The 25,125-nt window shown below is 46.0% G+C and overlaps 2 protein-coding genes across 18 annotated transcripts in view; one reads left to right on the forward strand and one right to left on the reverse strand.

Moving 5' to 3' along the window:
* Positions 1-207: 207 nt before the first annotated feature.
* On the reverse strand, positions 208-15,104 carry ACP2 (acid phosphatase 2, lysosomal). 2 transcript variants are annotated; one of them, XM_037900208.2, is made up of 11 exons: positions 14,904-15,104; positions 14,602-14,697; positions 14,290-14,376; positions 10,851-11,003; positions 10,416-10,514; positions 10,172-10,261; positions 4,789-4,921; positions 4,624-4,712; positions 2,906-3,012; positions 2,423-2,598; positions 208-2,338 (listed from the first exon to the last, which is right to left on the reverse strand). In XM_037900208.2, the coding sequence occupies exons 1-11, from the start codon at positions 15,102-15,104 to the stop codon at positions 2,202-2,204; spliced, it is 1,368 nt and encodes a 455-aa protein (XP_037756136.2). In that variant the 3' UTR covers positions 208-2,201. The 2 variants fall into 2 exon arrangements, with proteins under 2 accessions (XP_037756136.2, XP_037756137.1); XM_037900209.2 differs by lacking the exon at positions 14,602-14,697 and having other exon boundaries at positions 14,904-15,033.
* NR1H3 (nuclear receptor subfamily 1 group H member 3) overlaps positions 14,358-25,125 on the forward strand; it is a 60,416-nt gene continuing 49,648 nt past the window's right edge. For 4 of the 16 annotated variants that reach the window (XM_027832554.3, XM_027832559.3, XM_043550113.1 and 1 more), the window contains exon 1: positions 19,449-19,716. The gene's annotated coding sequence lies outside the window, so the exon portion shown is untranslated. Of the gene's footprint in view, positions 14,562-15,072; positions 15,202-18,530; positions 18,695-19,386; positions 19,717-25,125 lie in introns of those variants that run through there. The other 12 variants (XM_043550112.1, XM_043550114.1, XM_027832539.3 and 9 more) reach the window with 10 other exon arrangements.

A 25,125-nucleotide genomic window follows, 5' to 3' on the forward strand; every position in this document is an offset into this window, starting at 1 on the left:
AGCATAAAACACATGGAAATGACCTTTGCTCTTCCCCTGCTTTGGGTGTGGTTGTGCATATCAGGATTTCTCCCTCTTTTCTTGTTGCCTTTCCTGCTCCATTTTTGTCCTGTGAAAAGGTGAATGTTGCAATAGCTCCCATATTAAATGCAGAGCCTAACAGGCCTAGGCCTCTATGAGCCCACATAGCAGAAGGAGTAGCAGGAGCCCAGTCTCAATTTGATTTTAATGAAAAAAAGGCAAGAGGTAATGGAACAGAATTACAGAAACTCATTCAGTCAAAGTCTAAATCACTATAGAAGCCTTTCCTCCATGTGTGCAAAATCTGCTGCCTTTAAAAATAGCCCCTTCTTCTGCTACACAGGCCCCTGTGAAGGCACTTCCTTGTACCTTTCTCCTCCAGTCCTGTTCTCAGGAGCAGCTGCTTGTTCTTTGTGACTGTGTTTTGCCCTTCAGGAGAACTAAGTTGTATCTCCAAGTGAGAAACAGGTGAGGCAGTTGCTGAGAGCAGCAGGCTGGTTCTGCTGCATTAGAGTTCCCATGCTGGTAGCAGACTGTAAAATTCCCCATGGTGAAGTGGAGGGAAAGAAAAGGAAGCCTGCTAGTAGCCTCCACTGCTAGGAAGGGAAGGGAACTGGACCAGAAAAGGAACTAAAACTGGGAAGTGAATGTGCAGCATCACCCTATGAGGAGCCAGAGCCTCTGGTGTCTGCTGCACCTCACTCTTCACCAGAAACAGTAGTGGAGAAAGTGGAGGGCAGAAGATGATGACTGCTAGCCATTAATTTTCTCAATATCAGCTGTAGTCTGCAAGGAGATCCTTGCAACCTCCATGCAGTGGTCCTAAGGAAAGAGTCACCTTTAGTGACTCACCTAGAAGATCCAGGTGATTCACCCTGACAGGTGCATAGTGACGCAGGGTCACTTGCATGCCCCGCCCCACCTATTAAGCTGAGTATTTGTTTTTTAAATGACACCAATGTGGGGGATGGGGGAAAAAAACTAGCAAGGTTGGCACTTGTCCCAGTTTTAGAGTAAACAGTTCTGTTACATGGTCTTTAATTGCAGTGTAAAATTTTCTGCCTGCCATGCACATTTGTTTGGCCCACAGTCAACATCTGCACCAATGGTGTGGTACAGGGCTGTAGCTACAGGCAGCCTGTGGCATTCACAGCTGGGGGAGGTCAAAACAAAAGGCTGTTACTTTAGAGAGAGATCCAAAATTTCATAACGACACCCACCGATTGTAGCTCTGCAAATTAGAATTATGAATGCAATTAAAGCTCAGGGAGCAGGCACAGTGCTTTCTCCTTTGTACAGCATTGCACAACAGCCTAGGTGCATGATACCACTGAAGGATCAGGAATTGGGTATCAGATGGGATAATCCATATGGGAAAGTCCATTGATACCTGGAACTTCTCCAAATTACCCCTGCACTGAAGCCTGGGTCCAATGGCAGGTTTACAATCCTACCCTAACTTAAGACCAGTTTTTCCTCTCAGAACAGAATTGAGGGGGAGTAACCAGGTGCCAGCAGCAATTAAGTAGCAGAGACAAGGGACCCCACAACCTCATCTGTAACCAGCCAGTGATCTCCAGAAGCTCCATCTTCTTGGAAAGCAGATGAGGATTCAGCCCCTACCCAGCGGGTGTGAGTTACGGTCTCTGGTCCAGGTCTAGCCTTCACACAGTAATCAGCCCAATGGCCCAAGCCAAAGTGCTCAAAGCAGATTGGGAATCACACTGAAATCAAATCATTCTGACCTTAGTGAACAAGGCCATTACCAACTGAGCAGGTGATGGCAGCTACTGGGAGACATTCCCAGTCCTCTTTGTTGCTGCTAAAATAAGTGGTAAAATTACAACCATTAAAAGGGGAAAGATTATTCCTGAAGAGCAGCTGGCTGCACGAGGTGGAAGGGGAGCCCCAGCTTTGTTATGTATTAAAAATAGGCATTCCACACAGTACACTGGATTCAAGGGGGCGATCCACTGCTTCCATGCAGTTGGACCATCCTGCTCCAGATGCCCTGGGATTTCAACCCCAAATGTCATGTCTCATCTAAAGAGCAGCCAGAGGCTGGTCACATCAGAGTCCAGCTTCTGTGAAGAAGAATGTTCAGTTACTGAAGGACAACCCAACCACTCCCAGGAGCAGCACTGCTCCCTCTTGCTCCCCGGGGAGGGTCAGAGCAATTGTCATGGCTGCTCTTCTCCCTCGTTGGAAACATGCCGGTAGCCAGGTGGCTGGGACTGTATGCGGAAAACGACGGTCAGGAGGAGGATAATGAGGAGGAAGAGGATGGATCCACAGACAGCCAGAGCCACAATCAGTTCTGCAAGGGAGAAAGTGAGCATACAGTGTGGTAACATTCAATCATCGCTGTCTCTCACTAATGCCCAGCCCAGCCAGCACTCACCTGTGTCCTGAACATTGCTTGCTACCTGGCATTCGCGCGCCCAGTCCTGGGGAATGATGGGGTCAGTGAGCCGCAGGAAATCCGGCAAGGGGCAGCGCTGGGCACAGCCAGGCAGCGTCAGTGGAAAAGGCTCCCTCCCACTCTCGTTGTGGAAAAACATCTCCACAGAAAAGTTACTGGGGACAAAACAAAGACACAAATTACATATTCCTTGTAATTACAAATTACAAAGTCCTTCTCCCATCTTCCTCCTGCCTAGGACCATCACCCTCTTCAGCCATCCTGTAGCTATCTCTTCCTATCACCCACTTAGCATGCAGCTCTGGGAGCTAGCCCTTTCCCATTGTTCTGTATTAAGTTCTTCCTTCTGTTGTTTTCCCCTTGGGAGCAAGGGCAAGAGGCTCTGCCCTGAGGCTGGAGTTCTGCCAACATGTTTAACCCATGAGGCAAAGCCACAGCAGATGCCCTTACTGTAGCCCTCACCTGTCATCATCTTGGTACAGCTCAAATATGTGACATGAGGCATATGGTGCTTGTCTCCCATTGTAGACATTCAGAGCCATCTGCAGTGCCACAAGTGTTGTGTCATGCTAAGGAAGAGGGAGAGAATGTGAATCACTCTTCAGGAGAAGGACAGAATGCCTGGGACCACATCCACAAAAGGAGAGCTCAGCAGGGAACCAAGGACTGTGCTGGGCAAGAGACAGCTAATTGAAGAAATCCAGGACCATGCCAGAGAAGGGAAAATAGATTATGGGAACTCACTAGAGCAGGGGTTCTCAAACTTTAGCAACCCGAGGATCCCCATTTTGATTTAAAAATTTTTGGGAACCCCCCAAGCCTCCTTGCACCACCCCTTCCCTGGGGCCATGCCCCTGCCCCACCACTGCTCACTCCATCCCCCCCCGTCGCTCACTCTCCCCAACCCTCACTCACTTTCACCAAGCTGGGACAGGATGGGGTGCGGGCTCTGTGAGGGAGTTTGGGTTCGGGTTCTGGGCTAGGACAGGCGGTTGAGGTGTGGGAAGGGTTGTGAGGTGTGGACTCTAGCAGGGAGTTTGGGTGCAGGAGCGGGTGCGGGCTCTGGGCTGGGGCAGAGGGCCGTGCTTACCTCGGGCAACTCCCGAAAGCAACCAGAACATCCCTCTGGCTGCGGCTCCTAGGCAGGGGGGCTAAGGGATCTCTGCACGTTGCCCCTGCCCACAGATACCGCCCCCGCAGCTCCCATTGGCTGCAGTTCCCAGCCAATGGGAGCTGTGGAGTCTGCACTTGGCGTGGGGGAAGCGTGTGGAGACCCCTAGTACCCGCCCCAGGGGCTGCAGGGACATGCCTGGGGCTCCCAGAAGTGACGGGGGGAGCCAGGACAGGTAAGCCTGTTCCCCAGTGTGCTGGAGGCATGCCTGGGAAGGATGGGGAGGAGTTTTTCCACAGGGCTTGCAGACCCCTATTTGAGAAACGCTGCACTAGAGGAACAGAGAAAGCAGAGCAGGGGCCCTGGTAAGGTAACTTGTGACTGTGCTGAGGGAGTAGGGGAGAGAGAGCGCGCAAGTTGGAAGCTCTGTCAGTCTAGGGGTCAAGTCCCTGAAGGTACATCTACATTACAATAGAACACCCATAGCTGGCCTGGATCAGCTGACTTGGGTTCATGGGGCTATAAAATTATAGTGTAGACATCTGGGCTTGGGCTGGAGCCGGGGCTCTGAGAACCTAGATGTCTGCAATTTCATAGCTCCACAGCCCAAGCCCTGCAAGCCTGCGTCAGCTGACCCAGGCCAGTCATGGGTGTTTTTTTGCAGTGTAGAGACACCCCAAGGGATCCCATTCTACGCAGTTCTGGGAGTGATGCTGGACAGTCTAACTCAGCAGGTTGCTAGAGAGGGATATGATTGCCTGCATCTATCATCTATCACTGGCTGAAACACCACATCAGGGTAGCACAACCCATCTACCAGAAGGGCAGTGACCCCAAGTCTGTCCTCCTGCTCTTGCTGAGTCAGCCACATGCTGGATTTTTAGACTAGGAATTCACTTCCTTGGATGCAGAAGGGATGATGCCAGGTGCTGTAGAGAATATGCTGCGATGGGTAGACACATATTCTGGATGTAGGGACTGCACTGGAGGATGGAAGGGGGCAGAGCCCCCACCAAGGCCCAAACCCCATGGCAGGTGGTGGGATGGCAGCTCCCAGATGCAGACTTACTGCTGAGTAGGCGAGTAATTTCAGATGCTGGGGTGCAGATGCATTTGCTGCTGAGGTCATGTTTTTCCTTATCTGAGCCAGCAGGACCCCTGAGGAAAGAGAATAGCTGGGCAGATCCCAAAGGACAGAATCTCTTACCTGAGATGCCATCCCTTCCCCACTCACCACCCTGCAGACGAGCTTTCTCCATCTGCTGGTGGATCCCAAACAGGAATTCAAAGCCAAAGTCTTTTAGTTGCTTCAACTGAGTCATGACATCTGGGGTCACCCATGGCGGCAGTAGCAGCCTATGTGTTTGCTGAAAAGAAAAAAGGAGAACTCATTCAAAGGGAGACAGTGTGGGCAGAGGGTAGGTCACAGGGCTCAGAGTCAGGAGACCTGGGATCTAGTCCAGATTCTGCCATGGGCTCACTGTGTTACCATGGATGACTCCCTTCCTCATCTGGGCTCAGTCTCCTCTCTCACCCCCATCTGCAGAACTACATTTGTAAGACATTCTGCCATTTCAACATAAGAAGCACGAAGAATAGCAAGAATAAAAACTAGGAACTACATTTCTCTGAAAACACAGCCAGAGTGTGATGCTAGCTCAAATTGCAGAGACAATAATCCTGGGGCATCTACTTTGTGTGAAGATGATTCTGCCACACTGAGACCACACAGCCAGAAATCAAAACATAAGACAAAAGAGCAGGAAGAAGACTCAGACAAAGCTATTGCTATAGGCAGAGCACATCCATACAGGAGAAGTCATCACAAGCACAGGCACTTGTGCACTGAGGAAGAGAGCAGAATACTAGCACTCTGTAATTGTCTTATTGAGATGCAGCTCAGATGGAAACCCCAATAACCACGCTCTGAACAAGGGGAGTCAGGAAAGGAGTCTGCTTTGCAGACAGCCGGTGTACTCAGAGGAATGGATGAATTACAGTGAAAGCAGCGATAATCTCAGAAAGGTCACAACTTTTGGGGCATAGAATCATAGAATATTAGGGTTGGAAGAGACCTCAGGAGGTCATCTAGTCCAATCCCCTGCTCAAAGCAGGACCAACACCAACTAAATCACTCCAGCCAAGGCTTTGTCAAGCTAGGCCTTAAAAACCTCTAAGGATGGAGATTCCACCACCTCCCTAGGTAACCCATTCCAGTGCTTCACATGCTCCCAGTGAAATAGTGTTTCCTAATATCCAACCTAGTTCTCCCCCACTGCAACTTGAGACAATTGCTCCTTGTTCTGTCATCTGCCACCACTGAGAACAGCCTAGCTCCATCCTCTTTGGAACCCCTCTTCAGGTAGTTGAAGGCTGCTATCAAATCCCCCTCATTCTTCTCTTCTGCAGACTAAATAACCCTAGTTCCCTTAGCCTCTCCTCATAAGTCATGTGCCCCAGCCCCCTAATCATTTTCGTTGCCCTCCGCTGGACTCTCTCCAATTTGTCCACATCCGTTCTGTAGTGGGGGGGGGATCAAAACTGGACGCAATACTGCAGGTGTGGCCTCACCAGTGCCGAATAGAGGGGAATAATCACTTCCCTCGATCTGCTGGCAATGCTCCTACTAATGCAGCCCAATATGCCGTTGGCCTTCTTGGCAACAAGGGCACACTGCTGACTCATATCCAGCTTCTCGTCCACTCCTTTTCTGCAGAACTGCTGCTTAGCCAGTCGGTCCCCAGCATGTAGCGGTGCATAGACTCTGCACTTGTCCTTGTTGAACCTCATCAGATTTCTTTTGGCCCAATCTTTCAGGCCATGTCCCATCAGACTCCATGGGAGACTAGGACAAGCACCCTCTGGGCCATTCTACATGATTCAGATCAGGTACCTGTCAGCAACCTGGGTAGTTTGTTTTGCATTCATTTACCAAGAGCACAACTAGGAAGTTCTGATTTTGCTTGGAGTTATTTGTTGGTTTGAGCTGGTGGAGTAAATCTACTGCCTCAGCAGTGGAAATGCCAGTTTCACTCAGCAAGGTCTATTCCCCAGAGCATTATTTGTAAGGGGGTGAGCACCACCACTTCTCTGAGTAAGCAGAACTTCCTTTCCTGGGGTACAGCACTGTCCTGTGTGCCATGGGGATAAAGTTCTCCCTTCTCAGAGCCTGTCCACTCACCTTCTGCTAACCCAGGGTTCTCAAACACGCGGCCCACGGGGTTATTTCCTGCGGCCTGCCAAGCTCCCTGCGCCCTGCTGCCCCAGAGTTATTTCCTGTAGGCCGCCAAGCTCCCCTCCCCCCAGCACGCCGTGTCCCCACTCCTCTGCCTACCTCCAGGCGCTTCCCGCTGCCAAACAGCTATTCGGCAGCGCTTAGCGCTTTCCAGGAGGGAGGGGGGACGAGCGGAGAGCTGCGTGCTCAGGGGAGGAGGCGGAGAAGAGGCAGGGCAGGGGCGGGGATTTGGGGAAGGGGTGGGAAGAGGCGGGGCAGCGGGCAGCGGAGGTGTCAGTGATGCGGCCCTTGGGCCAACGTACTAGTCGTCATGTAGCCCTCCTGGTGATTCGAATTTGAGATCCCTGTGCTAACCAATGAGCTGTTCTTTGAGTTCTCAGCCCTGTAAGTCTGTGAGAAGTCTAAGCAGACAGTTAATGAACGGGGCCTTGGACCCTGCTACACAAGGACTTTGAGCAGGACCAAGAGGGGGAATGGGAAAGGGACCCCCTGATCTTTCTTCCAGGGGAGTTTCTATTTCACTAGCAGGAGCTGCTTAAATCAAGATTCCTACAAGGAAAGATAGTGGATTCTGTGATGCTAAGAAAGTATTTGGAAATCAGGCAGTGCTTGTTCCTCCCACTACCAGCGTCTACAGGGCTTTTCAGATGCCATGCCCAAAGGAAAAACAGGATGGCATAAGCCAAAGAAATGAAACAAACTTTCCAGAAGGAATCTCTGCAAACATATTTGAGTCTGGGAGGGGCAGACCCTTCTAGTTAATGAACAAGGGTGAAATTCAGCCCAGTCACAAATCAATTACTGTGCTGGCAAGGGAAGGTTTAGAATGATATTTTTGGTAATTACAGTATTTGGACCCCCAGGGATTTTGAAGTCTAAGGGCTTCTCTACACATGGAATTATTCAAGAATAGTTATTCTGGAATAGCTATTTCTGAATAAATCTATGTGCTGGCACTCTCATTCTGGAGTAAGAGTACCTTTTTCTAAATAAACTTAATCCACTTTCTGGATTAAAGGTGTCTACACAAGGAGTTATTCTGGAATAGCTATTCCACTTTAAATTCATACCCCACCTTATTCTGGAATAATTTTCCTGTGTAGACAAACCCTTAGGAAGGTTTTAACTAACGAGCAGTATTCAAGCACTGATTCTACTTATATTATGGTGGTGTCAATCATGGCGCCATACTTAGCAGAGCTGAGTTTTGCACTCAAAGCAAGACTAGACAACTTTGTATGTGTGAAAAATAGAGGATATCCTCCCCAAAATTAGAGCTCCCAGGCCTTGTCTACACAAACTTGCACTGGATGAATACTCAGGTATTTGGTTAAACCAGGACAAGTCTGTGTGTAAACGAGACCATACTCTAGTGCTAAATGGATTTTCTGAACATTTGAAAGTAATCTATTAGTTTATGTTTTAAAAGTAATTTAAAAAATGAGTCCTAAGAAATGTAATATTCTATGTCAGACCGTTTTTGTCCCCAATGATCTCAGTTCAGGCATCGTCCATCTACACAAAAATTGGCAAAGATCTGAATTTGGAATAAAATCATAGAATATCAGGGTTGAAAGGGACCTCAGGAGGTCATCTAGTTCAACCCCCTGCTCAAAGCAGGACCAATCCCCAATTTTTGCCCCAGATCCCAAATGGCCCCCTCAAGGATTGAGCTCACAACCCTGGGTTTAGAAGGCCAATGTTCAAACCACTGAGCTATCCGTCTCCCCCCCCATAGACCTAGTGCAAGGAGTAGGTTTGGAAAAGAAATGTTTAGAATTAATAATCACTTTTCCTGTTATTCTTCAAAACTGGAAGTTTCACTTTCAGAAGAGGCTGGAGAATGTTCTTCAGCGAAACAAAGAATTGCCCTCTTTCAAAATGGCTCCCATCTCCCATTTGGTTCAATGGGACTCAGACCACAGACGGCCCTTAGCAAATATGGCCAAGAAAATAACTGCCCTGCAGCGACATTATGAAGAAAAAAAAATTCTGTCTTAAAAATCAGTTTAATCTCATTTGGGATTTAAAAAAAGGCATGAATTGTAATTGTATTGTTACTGCAAGGTATCACTACAGTGTAGAGTTAAGGTTATGGAGTGTTCTAACTGTTTGGATTTCATTTTGCCTCAATTCTAAATTTCGTGGATTTGTAATGCTTGTTTTGGGATAATTACAACACGACTATAATGTTTACCACACTTCCCTCTAAGGTGCGGGCCTGTGTGGCTGCACACAAGGGAATGAAGGACTGTGCACCTAATTAGTGGAGCTGCGCAGACGTGACTCCACTAATTAGGTGCTTCCTGGACTCTCGAGAGAGGATGTGGAAGGTGAGGTGGGCAGGGGTCAGGTGGGGGTGGGGAAACTAAGTTTGGGATATCCCAGGACTCCCAGTCCCAGCTGGGCTGTGTGCGGCATCCGGGGAGAGACGTGACTTTCCCCAGCAGCCGCCTCTCTGCAGCCCTAGCAGTGCATCTTGTTAATTATCCCTTGTTTTAATATTCTTTCTTCCATATCTATGAACTTTTAAAAAACATATATCTACATTTTTTGTTTGTACTGGTGGCGCATATCTGCACATTACCTCGATATTGGTGCACATACCAAAATTCAATCCGCACATGGATGAAAAAAATTAGAGGGAACATTGATGTTTACTCTGTATTACTGATATGTGCTTTCAGCCTTAACTCCATTTTAATGTAGTTTTTGTTTGGGAATTACTAAAATGACACCACTTTGCTCTTCTTTAGGGCCTTCCTGTGTCAGAGGAGCTCAAAACATTTTACAAACAATAAGGAATAAAACCTAACAGTCCTCTAGATTGTAGGAATGTATTATTCCCTTTTATAGATAGGAAACTGAGGCACCAAGCAGGAAAGTGACTGGCTCAAGTTAACTGCGAGCTAGGGGAGCGTCAGTAATAGTATCCTGGAGTCTTGACTCGCTCTTCCTTCCTCAAATAACTAGATTAACATTCCCTCCATCTTGAAAAAAATCTCACTCCGGATTTAACTAATTAAAACCAAAGAATAGTAAAGATTTTGGGACAACCACCCCTTTCTCAGGAGATAGAATGCCACAGGTGAATTAAGTTTCAGTTCTAGCATGACATCTGAAACATGCAGCTAGAGGATCTATGGTGCTGGAGGGGATAGATTTCCTAAATTGTGCCTCTGGAGTGGGGGAAGAGTTATTATTCCGAAATCTGAAGATTAGGGCTAACTATGTGGAGGGAGAAGTGGAAGGTTGCTGTACAACAGGCAAATCCATTTCTCACCAATGCAATTGTCTCCAGTCTAGTGAATCCCTAATTCCACTCTGCTGAGCCAAAGACCCAGGTCCCTGCTGTTGTGTGGGGATGCCCAGACTAACTTACCTCACAAAAAAGTGTGTCGTAGATGCTCCAGACAGACTCCAGGGACACATCCTGGATCCCTGTCTGATTTGCCACCATCTCCAGGAACCCCTGCAGGCGACAAGGCAGAGACTCAGACCTTCTGCTCTTCCACCACACAACTCTGCAAAGTGGAGATCTTTCACCCCTCCCTGACACCTAGAAGGATATAAAGGTATCTTCTTCCTGCTCAGGGAGACCTTTTCTCACACAAACTTTCACTTACCAAATTCTGTCTGGTTTTATTTATGTACTCTGCTGACTGCCGGGTTTCATTCTGTAGCTGCTCATACCGCGGGCAAGGGGATAATGGAAACTTCAGCAGCTGGTCAGAGACAAAAGGAGACGCTGGGTCAGGGAAGATCCTGACAAGCAGCAGCGACTGTACTGCCTCCCCACCACAGCCACCCCCCAGTCCTGATGAAACAGGGTCTAAATAGCTCCCTCTGAGGAAGGGTCTCCCTTCCAGTGAGACTCTGCATCTAACAACTAAATCAACAAGGGACATGAGGAGAATTGTGGGTCTAGAAGCAGGGGGATCCCCTGCAAGGCCAGGCTAAGGAGCGATATGGGGTAAGCTCAGGACTGGAGGGGGAGGCTCTTGGCGATAAGGTGAACACCATGCCTGAGCTGCCAATATTTATCCTTGAGAATGACTCACCTTCTCCCCAGAGTCAGGCACAGTGTGTACAGGGATTGGCTGCCAGGAAACATTGGGGTTGAACACCTGTTGTCCTTGTGGGGGATACAGTCCTGCCAGATTGGCCTCTGCACTCATCAGTGTCCGGTCGTAATCTGTGCTGCGAATGAAAATCTGCCAGGGGCACAGAGAGCCTGTTCTGTGAATATCACTATTGTACACAGGAGCGGGGATACCTGGACTCTGACCAAGAGACTCAGAATACAGGCACCACAAAGACAAAAAGTTTTAGACATGGCAGAGAGTACATGGAGTGTGCTGAGGCCATTACAGCTTAAGCAGTTCACAAACCATGGTGGGGAAAGAGGGAGTGCATATAAAAGGGCAGGCTATTAAGGCATATGGGGCACTATGGAATACATCATGGAGTGGGGAGATAGAATACAAGTGAAGGAGTAGCTCAGGCAGAATAATATAAGTAGCAAGTAGGTAGGAGACAAGGCCAGAGATATAGATGGGGGTAGGTAAAAAGAGAAAATATAGTGTAGTTATATCACAGGAATGAAGGTAGGACTCCTTGGTTCAGTCCTCAGATCTGCTATTGACTTGCTATGCAACCTGTGACAAGAATCTGCCCCTCTCTGGCCTGTTTTTTCATCTGCGAAATGATGACAATAGTGACATGGCTAGTGGATGTGGCAGAGGTTTCATTTATTAATGTCTATGAAGCACTTTTTGGTCCTCGGAGGGAAGGGGGCAGAAGATCATTATCATCGGCAGGAGGAAAACTTGACAATACAGAAGAAGAGCTAGAGCAATTGCAGAGATTCAAGGAGGGTCAAAGTGGTGAAAGTTTGATACCTTGGCATTTGTGTACTGAAGCAACTGGAGGGGGGAGAGAGGTATATGGGGCAGGCTTCAGTGATAGGTGGAGTAGATGAGATGAATGGTTATGAATGAAGGGATAAATATCCTGGCAGTCAGGACATCAGAGAAGAAGCAGATAAAATAAGAGTCTTGTGAACGGTGATATAGTTTTGCTTTATAGAGCATCTTGCATACAAACGATATCCTCAAAACTTATTCTTGGAAAACACAAGATTTACTCACTGTCTTTACTCTGAATATTTCCACCCATCTGACATGAGGCATGGGTAGAGAGAGACCTTTCCCCATTAGCTAGGATGAAAGAACTCCAAGGTATGCTCTAAAGAAACACCTAAGCAGTATCTTAACATGGGATAAAGAAAGAGCAATCTACAGCACTGTCTCAGGTTGTTTATCTTTGGGCATATGCTCATGTCCCAGCACCCTTTTATAAGACTCTAGCCTGTGGCTGAATCAAGTGATGACCAACAGTCACACAACAGCAACCCGGAGCTGATGCTTCCTATAAGAGGGAGCTTGATCAGAGGATACCAGGATCAGGAAGTAGGAGGGTGCTCTTGGCATTAGCCAGGTGGCAGACAGCTGCAGGAAAAAGGAGAAGCAGCAGCCTCAGCTGGGAAAAGCTTTGAGAGAGAGAGAAATGTGGGAAGGAACCTCAAAGCTTGCGAGGAGAGCTGGAAGATTTGTATTTGAGTTGACACTGAACTGTTAACTATTGTTAATAAGCTAGACCAGAAGAAGGGAGTGTTACTTGAACCACATGATTCTGCATTTATTGGAGAGCCCCAAAAGGAGAAATGAGGCAGCAGATACTTGACCAGAAGAAGTCAGATGGCAATCCACTACCACATTAATATTAAAAAGCCTGACACAGCAATAGGACACAGGAGTCCTGAGATAATACTCCCTCCATCTTGAAACTCTTCTTCCTGCTCCATCTGACTCAACTCTGTCAGAAGAACAATAATAAGTATTTTGGGGGACTTCCCACACCCCTTCTTTAGAAACCCCAAATGTCACCTCTATGTATAGTATATGCCTCCTGAAAGCCTCCATACTTTGAACAAGGGAACTTCCCTAATGGCTAATCAGAACCACCCAGTTTTCAAAAACTAGGGCAAAGACTTCTGTAGCACCATCAAACTTGCAAAGAAAACAGAATCAGCTACTTTGGGACAAGACCCTTAATGCTTTATTGACAGAAATAAAAGAATAGTTTGGGTAGAGATTATGGTGTGTATGTGTAAACTTATTAGATGGTGCCTGGAGTTGGTCACTGGCCTTGCCTGGGACTGGGCAAGGCAAACACAGGCTGCATCCCTGTCCTATGGAGAGGATCAGCTACCAGCTAAAACTGTTACTTTAATTTCCATGGGCTCAAGTCTTTCATTCCTTGATACAGGGGCAGTGGTACCCAGTGCTATATTCCAACTGAGATTCATAGACCAATTTCAGAGTAGGTATCTAACTTTCAGATAATGATGTTGCTTCTGCTTATCCCTGGGTTGAATTTGTCCTGGTATCTCATGGGGAGAGTTTATGCATACTAATAGTAGCTTTTTCTTCAATCCTACTAGCCCTTTAAGACTGGGATATCTACTACAAAGTATAAAGGGCTGAGAGTAGGGCAGGTGTCTCTGCCACAGTGCAGGAAACAATGATGGAAGAGAACCAGAAAGCAGACATAGTCTTACTCAACTAGGTTGCAACAGGATGCTTCCCAAGGAAACTAGATCTTTAGTTGCTTCCTAAAGACCTTTACTTTGACTGACAATTTCTGAGGGGTGTTGGTATGTTTGAAGACCCAAGCACAATCTGCTAAGGATGACAGATGCACCATCTTCGTAACCCAAGGTTCTAGAAAATCGTGTATGAATATTTGTTCTCCAACGCTCTGCTCTACTGCAAAAGCATGGTAGTGTTAGAGTGGGGAACCAAAAAGCAGTAAGGCTGCTGGACAGAGGAACTGCATTTATTTATTTATTTGGCTGAGTTAATTTCCTTTGGAGCCTGAGTTCCACTGCTTGTTGATCAGATAAGACAACTTGCCGAGGCCTCCTGATTCAACTTCTCAAAAGGAGGGCATGAAAGAGATACACCCGGCTGCAGCTCACTCTCTGTGATGCCTTCCCAAGAGAGGGAGGGAATCAGATAAATTCCAGCTGATGTCACGGGTGCTTTTGTAGGTCTCTTTATTACACTTTCTACCTCCCTTTGTTTAGGTGGCAGTGGCTTCAGGCCTCCTCTTGCATAGTATCTTGTCGCCCCCCAGATGTAACCATCATTCCTTCTTGCCCTCCCTACACTCTTACGGGACTGCACTCCTTTGGTATTCACAGTAACCCAGGTGATTTCAGAGACAGTTTCTACAGAAGATGCTATTTAATATAGTCATATTGTATCCTACTATGTGAAGGCATAGCAGCATGAACATGACAAAGGGAAACAATAAGGGGCCCTGAAGACAGTGCAGGTACCCTGAGCACCAGGCTGCACCTTACAGGAAGATAAAGTGACCCCAGGAGAGGGAGAGGGAGTGATGACCCATGATAGTGGGGTAGGTTGCACTGACCTCCTGCCTATTGTATGAGGCGTTCAGGAATCCATGGTAACGCTTCCGGAGTGACTGGCCTAGATCCCATTGTTGCAGCATCCCAACCTGCACGCATCAAAAACAGGATTTGCCGCTATCCTGGGCCAATCCCAGCAAAGACCTCCGATGTCAAAGGCCACGTAAAATGGCTTCCAAAGGGGAAAGGGTGGGTTCCCTGGCACCTCCCACCCACTATTAGGAAATGGCAGAAATCCCCTTCCTAGCGGGAGAGAAAGCAGACACCTTCTGAGGTACAACTCTAAATGTAATACTGCTCCCCGGGGTACCCACCTGGGTGAGCTGCCCAAATCCCTGGGGCCACGCGCTCTCCTGATGGGGGTCCCGAGGATAGGCCCTCACTGGGGAGCGGTCCCCGTGGCGGTACAGCTGAAAGAGGAAACACCTTCGAATTGCCTAGTGCCCCAAACCCGCTACCCCCGGCCGCCCCCCCTCTGCCCAGCGGCGCCCCCCGCCCCGTCTCCCCCATTGCCGCGCCCCCCGGCCTCCCCATCTCGGCCCAGCGCCCCACCCCGGGGCGCGGTCTTGCTCTGCGCTCCCAATCTGGGCCGCGCTCCCCGGCTGTCGCCCCTCACCAGGGTAACGAAACGCAGGCTCCGGGCTTGAGCCAGGGGCGGTGCCAGCGCGAGGCTGATGCCCAGCAGCAGCGCGAGAGAAGCCGCCATCGCTCTCCCCACCCTATCACTGAGACTGCTGCTGAGCCTGGCCTGAGCCCGGTCCAGCCCGCCACCCGGAACCCCGGCGTTGCCGGCCGCAGGAGCCGCCCCGGTACACATTCCGCCACACACAGGAAAGAGGGATCCGCCATCTTGGTAGAGGCGGAAGCACTATAGAAATGGGACAGTAAAGGGAAAAAGGACCAGCACACCGGAAGTGAGTTGGAGAAGCGCCATGGGATGGGATGGGATGGGATGGGATGAGATGAGATGATTTTGTCTGTTGGTCAGGGCAGGGGCTGTCGCCCATTCCAGGCCCCCACTGCCTTCCTCTTGGTCCTTAGGTTGTGTGCATGCGCCCCGGAGCCAATGTCCATTGGGACTGGCATGGATGGGGTTGGCGTGTATTTAACTGGCTTGGTGCACATGCCAGTGCCAAGGTCTTGTCCCCACCTCTCTAGAAGCGCAGTGAGCTAGAGAATAGGTCTAAAAAGCGTGCCAGGCTTCCAGCATGCATGTGCTGTGCATTGGATCCTAGACCAGCCTGACAGCTCTGATGGCTACCCCAGTCCAGTGGACAAAATGCAGCTACTACTGGCTGAACTCCAGCCAAATAAACTACAGTCCATTGAGCCTAGAGAGCTAGCATCCCACATGCTCCTAGCTCAAAGAGTGGAAGCAGGAATTTAAGGCGTGTATCGGACTGACTCTAGTAACATGGAATTTGTAGTGATGTCTATGGTGAAGGTTGCCTGACAATCCCCTATTTCATTCTTTGTGCATAGCTTGTTGAAGCATTCATCAATTTGGCTTAAAATTCCCAGGGATGGTCTCTGTTTGAAAATTTGAGCAAAAAATGATTCAGTTGTTTTTGCAAACAAGAGAGTATGTGTGCATGTGAGAAAATATATATTTCCCATTATTTAAAAAAAATTACTTTTTAACAAGTATCTAATGGTAGCTGTGTTAGTCTGTATCCACAAAAACAACGAGGAGTCCGATGACACCTTAAAGACTAACAGATTTATTTACCATCAATTTGGGCTTGAATAGGGACTGGGAGTGGCTGGCTCACTACAAAAGCAATTTTCCTTCTCTTGGTATTGACACCTCCTCATCAATTATTGGGAGTGGACTACATCCACCCTGACTAAATTGGCCTTCAACATTGGTTCTCCACTTGTCATGTAACTCCCTTCTCTTCATGTGCCAGTATATATTTATTTCTGTATCTGTAATTTTCACTCCATACATCTGAAGAAGTGGGTTTTTTACCCATGAAAGCTTATGCCCAAATAAATCTGTTAGTCTTTAAGATGCCACCGGACTCCTTGTTGTTTTTGTAACTTTTTAACAGTTCTTTAATAAGTTAAAATTTGACACGGCAGAACCCTCACAGTGGAGCAACCAGTGTCTTTGGGAGTGTCAGAAAACTGATTTAGATTTACTATACTGAGCATGTGTAGTAAACTTTTTTTTTGTTTTTTTGCTGAGCTCGTACAGATTTCCTAGAAACCTAGAAAATTCTAAATCTTACTAAAGGTGACTCAAAAAAAAATTGGGATTGTGCACTTTATTATTATTTATTAAGAAGGACTGGATTAAAAAAAGAGTTGCTTGGTTTTAACATTAAAATGTCTGTTCTCGTGTAGCTTGGAATACTTTACTGGCTAGAGAACTTGTAAAATTATGACATTGCAACAGCCAAAAGAGTGAAAGCTGAGTAACTGAAAGATGAAGGGATTTATAATCACTTGTTTACAAATGTTGTTGATAATAACTATTTCAATTACTAAGAAAAAATTTGAAGACAAAATGTTATACAAGAGTCAGAACCTCAGCCTCTTCAATTAAGCTGTTAGACTTCTCAATAAACATGCGCTGAGACCTGACTTCAAACATGGATAATAAAGAAGCTACAGTTCTTCCAGATATGGGGTTATAGAAGAATTCTGAAAATACCATGGTTAAATGCTAAAACCAATGAAAAAGTATTAGAACTCAACAACTGCTAGTTAGAGATCTTATGAAAAGATAGATTTGATTTGCACAGCACATTTTAAGAAGCTCAGTGGGTGATATATGTTTAAAGGCACTGGAAAGGAAAGTTGATGGCAAAAGAACACAAGGCAGAAAAAGAAGATTGTGGATGGATGATGTGGTATCATGGGTGGATCAAAAGGACTATTCATCCACAAAGAGATTAGTAGAGAACTGTACAGAATGGGTTACCATGGTTGCAAACCTCCAGTCATGGAGGTGCCACATAAGAAGAGTATTTAGTCAAAAAATGTTAATATTTTTACTGCAGGTTTTTAATATGGAATATTGTACTGTAGATATTATCTGTATATTAGTATTGTTAATTTCACTAGTGCTAGGCCAATGGTGGGAAAGTTGCTTAAAAATTCTTTGTAGACAAGACCTCTGTGTTGTTGCTGTGTACATATACTTTTTATGTTTCTTTGTCAGATATGTTTTTGGTTGCATTTATATTTTGAGATTACCGGTGGAAAAATAGTATTTATACTGTGATGTGATTTGTATTGATCAATACTGGGATTCAAGAAAACATTAGACAAAAGTCTACATTTAAAATCTGGGTTATTTTTTTTTTTTTTTAACCGACCTGTAACTCAAATGCAGTTTGTTTGCATTTGCTTTGGCTTCTGGGTGAAGCAAGCAATTTTCTGGCCAAACCAATTTTCCACGTTAAAATTATAGATTGTCTAAAACAGGACTGATTGTAGCCTGAACTATGGAGAGGCTGCTGCCTCTCCATAATATACTAGTGAGCAATCCCACCCTAGTCTTAGAAGGTGCGGAGAATGGACTGTGTGTGTCCTAAGGGGATCTTTCCATTTCTGGTTAATATGACTCTGAAACTTGTGTGTCTGAGCAAGTTGTATCAGTCTAGTTTAAGGAGTGATTTTTGTTAAACCAATTTCATCAAACTGGTGCAAAAGGCTGTTATTTTGGTTTAAACCTGGCTTATTTCATTTTAGTTCAAGACAATTAGTAATTGGTTAAACTAAACTGAAATAAGCTACTCTTAGACTGAGATAAGTGTCCACACAAGGGGTAGTACCAGTTTAACTAAAATTAAAATTCATTTAATCCTTTGCAACTTTCTTGTATTGACAAGGCCTTGGAGATATCCTCTGCTTGCCAGGAGGGTGATTTTGTTGATGCCATTAGAAAGGAGCTGTGGTTTTTTTGGGGTTCAGGTGGTGGCAGTGGCTACAGGTGTCCAGCACTTTTATTCTAACTAATCAGATCTTCCTACAGACTGTTTCTAAACTTACAGCCCCATTTCCTCCTTCCTTCTCCTTCCTTAGTCTAAAAAGGACTCTGAGGGCAGCAGATATTTTTAGACTAAGGACCAATTGATTCGGGATTTGGCCAAACTCTGAGATCCACTTTCATCTGAACTTTTTTTTTAAAAAAAATCCATTTGAAGGTAAACTGATAGAAGGAGGCCCCTTCTGCTTCCTGCATTACCTGCTGCAGGGTTGGCTCATCAATTTTTCTCCTCATTCATTTCAGGGATGGGGAGAACATGAGGGACCCAGGTGAGGAAGGGGAAGAGAGCTGAGGAGAGCCCAGCAGAGGAACGGGACAGAACATAATGAAAGGGAGAAACACAATAGACTTATAGTAGGTCAGGGAAAGGATAACCTTGGAGACAAAGAATGAAGGTGAAGCAAGAAGTGAGTAAATCACATTTCTTTGTGTTCCTGTTACTTGGTGTACTGAGGAAGCAGCAGGCCAGGCCAGGCCAAGCCTGGAATAGCCAAGGGGGTGGTGGGGGAGAGCTGCAGGGCAGCACTCAAGGGGATGGGCAGAGCTACGTGCAGGGAGTCCTAGCCCTGGATTGGAATAGCAGGGAGGCTGCTGGCCAGGATTGAAGGTGTTCAGGAGAGATGTGTGGGGAGCACATCTGGAATAGCAGGAGGTGCTGATGGTCAGGAATGGGGTCCATCAAGAGAGTTGGGTGGGAACGGAAGCTTTCCCTGTGCCAGTCCACATTGTGTCTGGTGCTATTGCTCTTTTACTTTAATGGAGATCAGCTACTCCCCAAATGTAAAAATAAATACATCTGTAACATTTTCCAGGTGAAACACAGTGCATGCCCTCTGCTTCCTAACTGTCCCCATAGCTCAGAGGAAGAGGCCAATGAGGAGAGCAGTGGGCTCAGTGCTGAGCTCCTGATCTCCAGAGATGGTGATCCAAATGTTTGCAGGGGAACTAAATATGGTGACCAGAGCTCAGGCTCAGGAGCTGCAATGGTTTTGTTGCTGCTGTTCCCTGGCTGAGTTCGACTAGGTCCCAGCTTTTCTGGCGGCAGGCCAGGTGGGAGGAGCTGGTTCTCTGTTTGTGTTGTCAAGCGAGCCATGCTGCCAGGATGTGGACGGTAGAGGGGGGAGGAACGCCGTGGGGGTGGAGTTGGGGAAAGCTCAAGCATGTGACTCTGAGGCTGCTGCTCACATTACATCACTGCAACTTCAGCGGCAGCTCCAAGAAGTAAATATTAAAGGCTGGCTGTGCTCACCCGGTCGTCCCCTCTCCTGAGTCCTGGCATTCTTGTGCCCCTGGGACACAACTGCGCTGCGCCGAACAGGTCACTCCCTCTCCTGTGGCCTGTGTTATTCCCGTAGTGAGCAGGTCACGTCCAATCCCGGGGTTGCTGGCGTCCCTGGGCCACGGAGGAGCTGCAGGACGGAGCTTTCGGGTAACTGCTGTCTTTTCATGCTGTCCCGGGGAATCTTGGGATTTGCAGGCACCTTCTTGTTCTGGCTCTACAAGGCTGTGCCTACCCCATGCTGGCTGTACAGTATGTTGTTCTCTTGAATCTCATTAGGGGGGCCATTATGATGGGTTTGTAGTGGCATAAGGAGATTTGAGTTGACTCAGAAAAACCCCTGATATATTGTTTGAGCATAGGTGTGGACTGTGGACCCTCTGTGCAGCTGGGCAGTGTGGCTGAGGAAGCTATTCTGGCCTGTTCCCTAGGAATATTGTCTTCTGGCATGAAAAATGAGCTGAACTTTTCTATTTCCCTATGTTAAGTATCCTCACACCTTCTTGTCAACTGTCTAAATGGGCCATCTTGATTATCACGAGAAAAGGTTTTTTTTCTCCTGCTAATAGCTCATCTTAATTAATTAGCCTCTTACACTTTGTATGGCAACTTCCACCTTCTGTGTATGTGTATATATATATATCTGCTTACTATATGTTCCATTCTATGCATCCGATGAAGTGGGCTGTAGCCCATGAAAACTTATGCTCTTATAAATTTGTTAGTCTCTAAGGTGCCACAAGAACTCCTGTTCTTTTTGCAGATACAGACTAACACGGCTGCTACTCTGGAACTTTTCATGTGACTGTGATCCATCTTGGCCTTTCTGTGTGGGTATGGTTGGGAGGCAGCTTAGGTGGAGGGAGAAAGGTGTCAAAAGGGGGTGGGGATGCTTTTTGCACCCACTTGGTGCAATTTTGTTGCTGAGCTGCAAGGTACCCGTTTCCTTATGTCTTCAGTGATAAGATGCAGGAATGGAGAATGCTTGGGGATGGGGGGGGAGAGGGGGGGTTTCCATTGAGCCAGGCTGTGGTCTCTCTTTAGGAGATACTCTGTAAGGTTTCTCTCTGACATGCTTATATCAAGCTCTGCCCCTTCTGTACGTGTTTTGGGGGCATATCCCATCACCTGGGCGCCCCCCCCCCCCACATCACCTGGCCCTGCCTCAGTGTAATGTTGCAGCTCCAGTGGTAGGCAAAGGTGATAGACTGATGTGCCATGATGTTTGCAGTGCTCCTGTACATTATTCCTACTCTATTTGAGGGAGGGACAGCTGGACTCTTGCCTGAATCCTCCTTTGTTTCTGTGAGTGGTTTTTAATTTATTCCCATGCATAGGTGCTGGTAAGAGGTTCTGGACTGACATCTGTTAGGAAGGGAGGTCCTTCTAATCCCACAACAGGTATAGCACGGGCAGTGGTAGGTCATCTTCCTCACATTACTGTCAGTGTTTCTCATCTTTGACCTGGAGGGATCACATCTAGGGGAGCTGCCATGAGTTGTCCAATCCTTGGCCTCTCTACTGGGTGTGCAAAATAATACCAGTTGTGGTAGCTTTTTTTGTGTTGCGGACACCAGTCCCACTAGGAACTGACTGAGACCACAACTTATTTCAAATGGGCCATCCAATAGAAACAGCTTTTAGTCATTACTAACCTGTGCCAGATTGTAACTGGTGACCTAGAGATGAAAGTCTTCAGATTTGGTTTTAACCTCTCCAACACTGGTTCCCCTCCAATCCCCTGAAATGTCTTTTATTCTAAATGTGAGCCTTTTTGTTTCTATTCTCAGACAATGTCTATACTTAAACTGCTACAGCGGCACGGTTGCAGTAACCCTTCAGTGTAGCCACTCACTACAGCGATGACAGGGATTCTTCTGTCACTATAGTTAATCCACCTCCCTGAGAGGTAGTAGCTAGGTTGACAGAAGAATTCTTCGGTTGACCTAGTGCTGTCTACACCGGGGGTTAGGTTGGCTTCACTACGTTGCTCAAGGGGGTGGATTTTTCACACCCCTGAGCGACATAGCTTGGTCAATTTATCTTTTTAGTGTAGACCTGGCCCCAGTGAAATAAAAGGAATTAAATCCCCTAGTTTGAATGAAAAGTTGGAGACATTATTAATTTGTATTGCAGGCAAGCATCAAGAATCAGGGACACATAGTGCTCGGTGTTGTACAGTCATGGTATAAAAAAATGACCCTTGGTCTAAAGAGCTCACAGTCTAGATTATGACCAGAAATAACATGTGGATGAGACAAATGCATCTGGGTGGTGGTGTCTAAGGGTGAGGTATCAGTAAGGCTGACTAGTTACACATTAAGCAGAGCAGAGATCTCTGCTCACTGCTTGCCTAGTCAGGTGGGGAGTGGATACCTCTGCTTAATGTATGATAATTTGTTAACTTTCCTGTGTCCTTGTCCTCCCATTCTCCAAATTCCCCATTTGTCTGTCTCATCCACCGGTTACATCTTGTCATAATCTTGATTGTGAGCTCTGTGGGGCACAGACTGTCTGCACAACTGGGAGTTGCAGGCTGAGTCATATGTTGTCAAAAAGATCATTTTAACCTATATTTGAAATAATGTCTCAGATTTGACTTGCTCTTTGTTGTTGGTCACATGGGGCTCTTTAGCCTGAACCTGACCTGCCAGTCATTGGCAGTAGGGGAATGCCCTTGTCCCTGAAGTTCCCTCCATTTTTTTTGCCTTTCAGTGGCCAGCTGCTCAGCCAGGTGCCTCAGCTGCGGGGCTTTACTGAGGGAAATTCCAGACTTGATTTCAGATTTCTGACTAACAGTTTGGCTTAATATTCCCAGCTGTGTCCCAGGACTGCATTTGCTTTTTGGGAAGATTTCCCCCTCAGCTCTGCTTCCCTTCATGCAGTGTTTTAAGCAGCTGGTGCCCCTTCAGAGAAAAGCCAGAGGGAAAAGGAAGTGTCTTTGCTTCCTGCTTCATCCCTGTATTGAGTGTCTCACTGGGGAGCTCAGCTGGCTCTACAGGCAGAATGCACCTTCCCTCATCATCCCAGTCTGGGTGGAGTTGGCTTGGCACCCCTTCCCCAGGCATGGAAGGAACCAGATAGAATTGGGAAAACTGACTCCAAGGGCAAGCAGTTTCCCCTTCCGCACTCCCCAAGAGGGGTATGAAGCCAGAAAGGCAGCAAACTACATTGAAAATCAAAAATTGTACCTGCAGCCCACACCAGCAGCCACAGTCCTGACTGCTGAGGTCAGCTACCTCCTCCCCTCAGGCACTGGGCACAGTATGGACATTGTCAACACATGGTTGCTTAATGGTAGCTTAAGTACAAGCAATCATGACTTGATCACATTTATAATGTGCAAACAGAATGAAGTCCAAACCAGTAATATATATACTTGGTGCATCAAAAAGGGCAGTTACACAAAGCTGAAAAGAATTATGAGCCAGATCAGCTGAGAGGAATAATTTAATCAGAAAAATATGAATGATGATTTGGAATTGTTCAAGAACACTCACTTTACTAGATGCCTAAAAACCCTCAATCAAGGAAAAAGGCTGTACTGGTTAAAAAGACGACATGGTTTAGAGGGGAAGTGAAGGTAGCTATAAAAAATATAACAAATGGAAGAAAGGGGTCAATACTAATTAATATAAATAAGAAACTAGAAATAGTGGAAAATTGATAAGGGAAGCAAAGGGACACATTGAGAAATCTATGTTCCAACGGCATCAAGAACAATAAGGAGGAGTTTTTAAAGTATATTAGGAACAAAAAGAATCCTAACAATGGTATTGATACATTACTAGATGGAAATGGTAGAATGATTGATAATAATGCAGAAAAGGCAGACACGTTCTATAAATATTTCTATTCTGTATTTGGGGGGAAAAACAAATAATGTCATACCATAAGATGATACTCTTCCCATTGCACTAGTATCTCAGGAGGATGTTAAACAGCAGCGACTAAAATTAGACATTTTTTAAATCAGCAGGCGCAGATATCTTTCATCCAAGAAGTTTAAAAGAGCTGGCTTAAGGTCTTGCTGGATCATTAATGTTGACTTTCAATAAATCTATGAACACTGGTGAAGTTTTAGAAGACTGAAAGAAGGCTAATATGCCAATATTTAAAATGGGTAAATGGGATCACGTAGGTGATTATAGACTTGTCAGTCTGATGTCAGTTCCAGGCAAGATAATGGTGTGATTGATAAGGGACTTGATTTAAAAAATAGTTAATTGAGGGTAATATAATTAATGCAATATGGATTTATGGAAAATAGATCTTGTCAAAATTGATATCGTTTTTGATGAGATTACAAGTTTTGTTGATGAAGGTAATACTGTTGATATAATACACTTAGACTTCTTAAGGTGTTTAATTTGGTATTGCACAACATTTTAATTAAAAAATCAGAACAATATAAAATTAACATGACATACATTAAATGGATTAAAAACTGGCTGAGAGGTCTCAAAATACAGTTATAAATGGGGAATCCTCATAGAGCAGGTGTGTTTCTACTGGGGTCCCAGAAGGATGGGTTCTTGGCCCTACATTATTTAATATTTTTATCAGTGACCTGGAAGAAAACTTAAAATCACCACTGATGAAGTTAGCAGATGACACAAAAAATAGGGGAGTTGCAAATAATGAAGAGGACAAGTCACTGATACAGAGAGATATGGGTTGCTCAGTAAGCTGGGTGCAAGCAAACAATATGCATTTTAATACTGCTAAATGTAAATATATGCTTCTAGGAATGAAGAGTGCAGGCCATATTTATAGGATGGGGGACTATCCTGTGAAGCAATAACTCTGAAAAAGATTTGTGGGTCATGATGGTTAATCAGCTGAATTTGAGCTCCCAGTGCGACGCTGTGGCCAAAATGGCTAATGTGATCCTTGGATGCATAAACAGGAATTTCGAGTAGGAGTAGAGAAGTTATTTTACCTCTGTATTTGGTACTGGTGTAACTACTGCTGGAATACTGTGTCCGGTTCAGTGTCCACAATTCAAAAAGAGGTTGATAAATTGTAGAGAGTTCAAAGAAGAGTCTTGAGAATGATTAAAGGATTAGAAAACATGCCTTATAGTGGTAGATTCAATGAGCTCAAGAAAAGGTTAATGGGTTACTTATTTTCAGTCTATAAAACATCCACCTGAGGAACAAATATTTGATAATACACTCTTCAGTCTCACAGAGAAAAGTATAACATGATTCAATGGCTGGAAGTTGAAGCTAGATGAGTTTGGACTGAAAATAAAGTGTAAATTTTTTTGCTTTGAGGGTAATTAACCCTTGGAACAATTTACCCAGGGTTATGGTCAATTCTGCCTCGTTAACATTTTTAAAGTCAAGATTGGATGTTTTTGTAGGAATTATTTTGGTAAGTTCTGGGGTCTGTGTGATATAGGAGGTCAGACTAGATGATCACAGTGATCTCTTCTGGCCTTGGAATTGATTACTTTATAAACACCAGAGAGTGTGCTAAGAGGCATTTGGGTCCAGTTCCTTTTCTCTGCTGCCACTTCTGTAATAAGCCTCTAGGGATCCCTGCCGATTTCTT

This window comes from Chelonia mydas, chromosome 6 (assembly GCF_015237465.2).
Source record: "Chelonia mydas isolate rCheMyd1 chromosome 6, rCheMyd1.pri.v2, whole genome shotgun sequence".
Taxonomy (NCBI): Eukaryota; Metazoa; Chordata; order Testudines; family Cheloniidae; genus Chelonia; species Chelonia mydas.

Excerpts from the sequence above, each read along its gene's own strand:
- ACP2 (XM_037900208.2), bottom strand. The coding sequence starts at position 15,104 with ATGTGTACCGGGGCGGCTCCTGCGGCCGGCAACGCCGGGGTTCCGGGT. Across the intron at positions 14,698-14,903 it reads GCCTGCGTTTCGTTACCCTG|CTGTACCGCCACGGGGACCG; the intron begins GTGAGGGGCGAC and ends TTCCTCTTTCAG. Across the intron at positions 2,599-2,905 it reads CTGTACCAAGATGATGACAG|TAACTTTTCTGTGGAGATGT; the intron begins GTGAGGGCTACA and ends TTTTGTCCCCAG.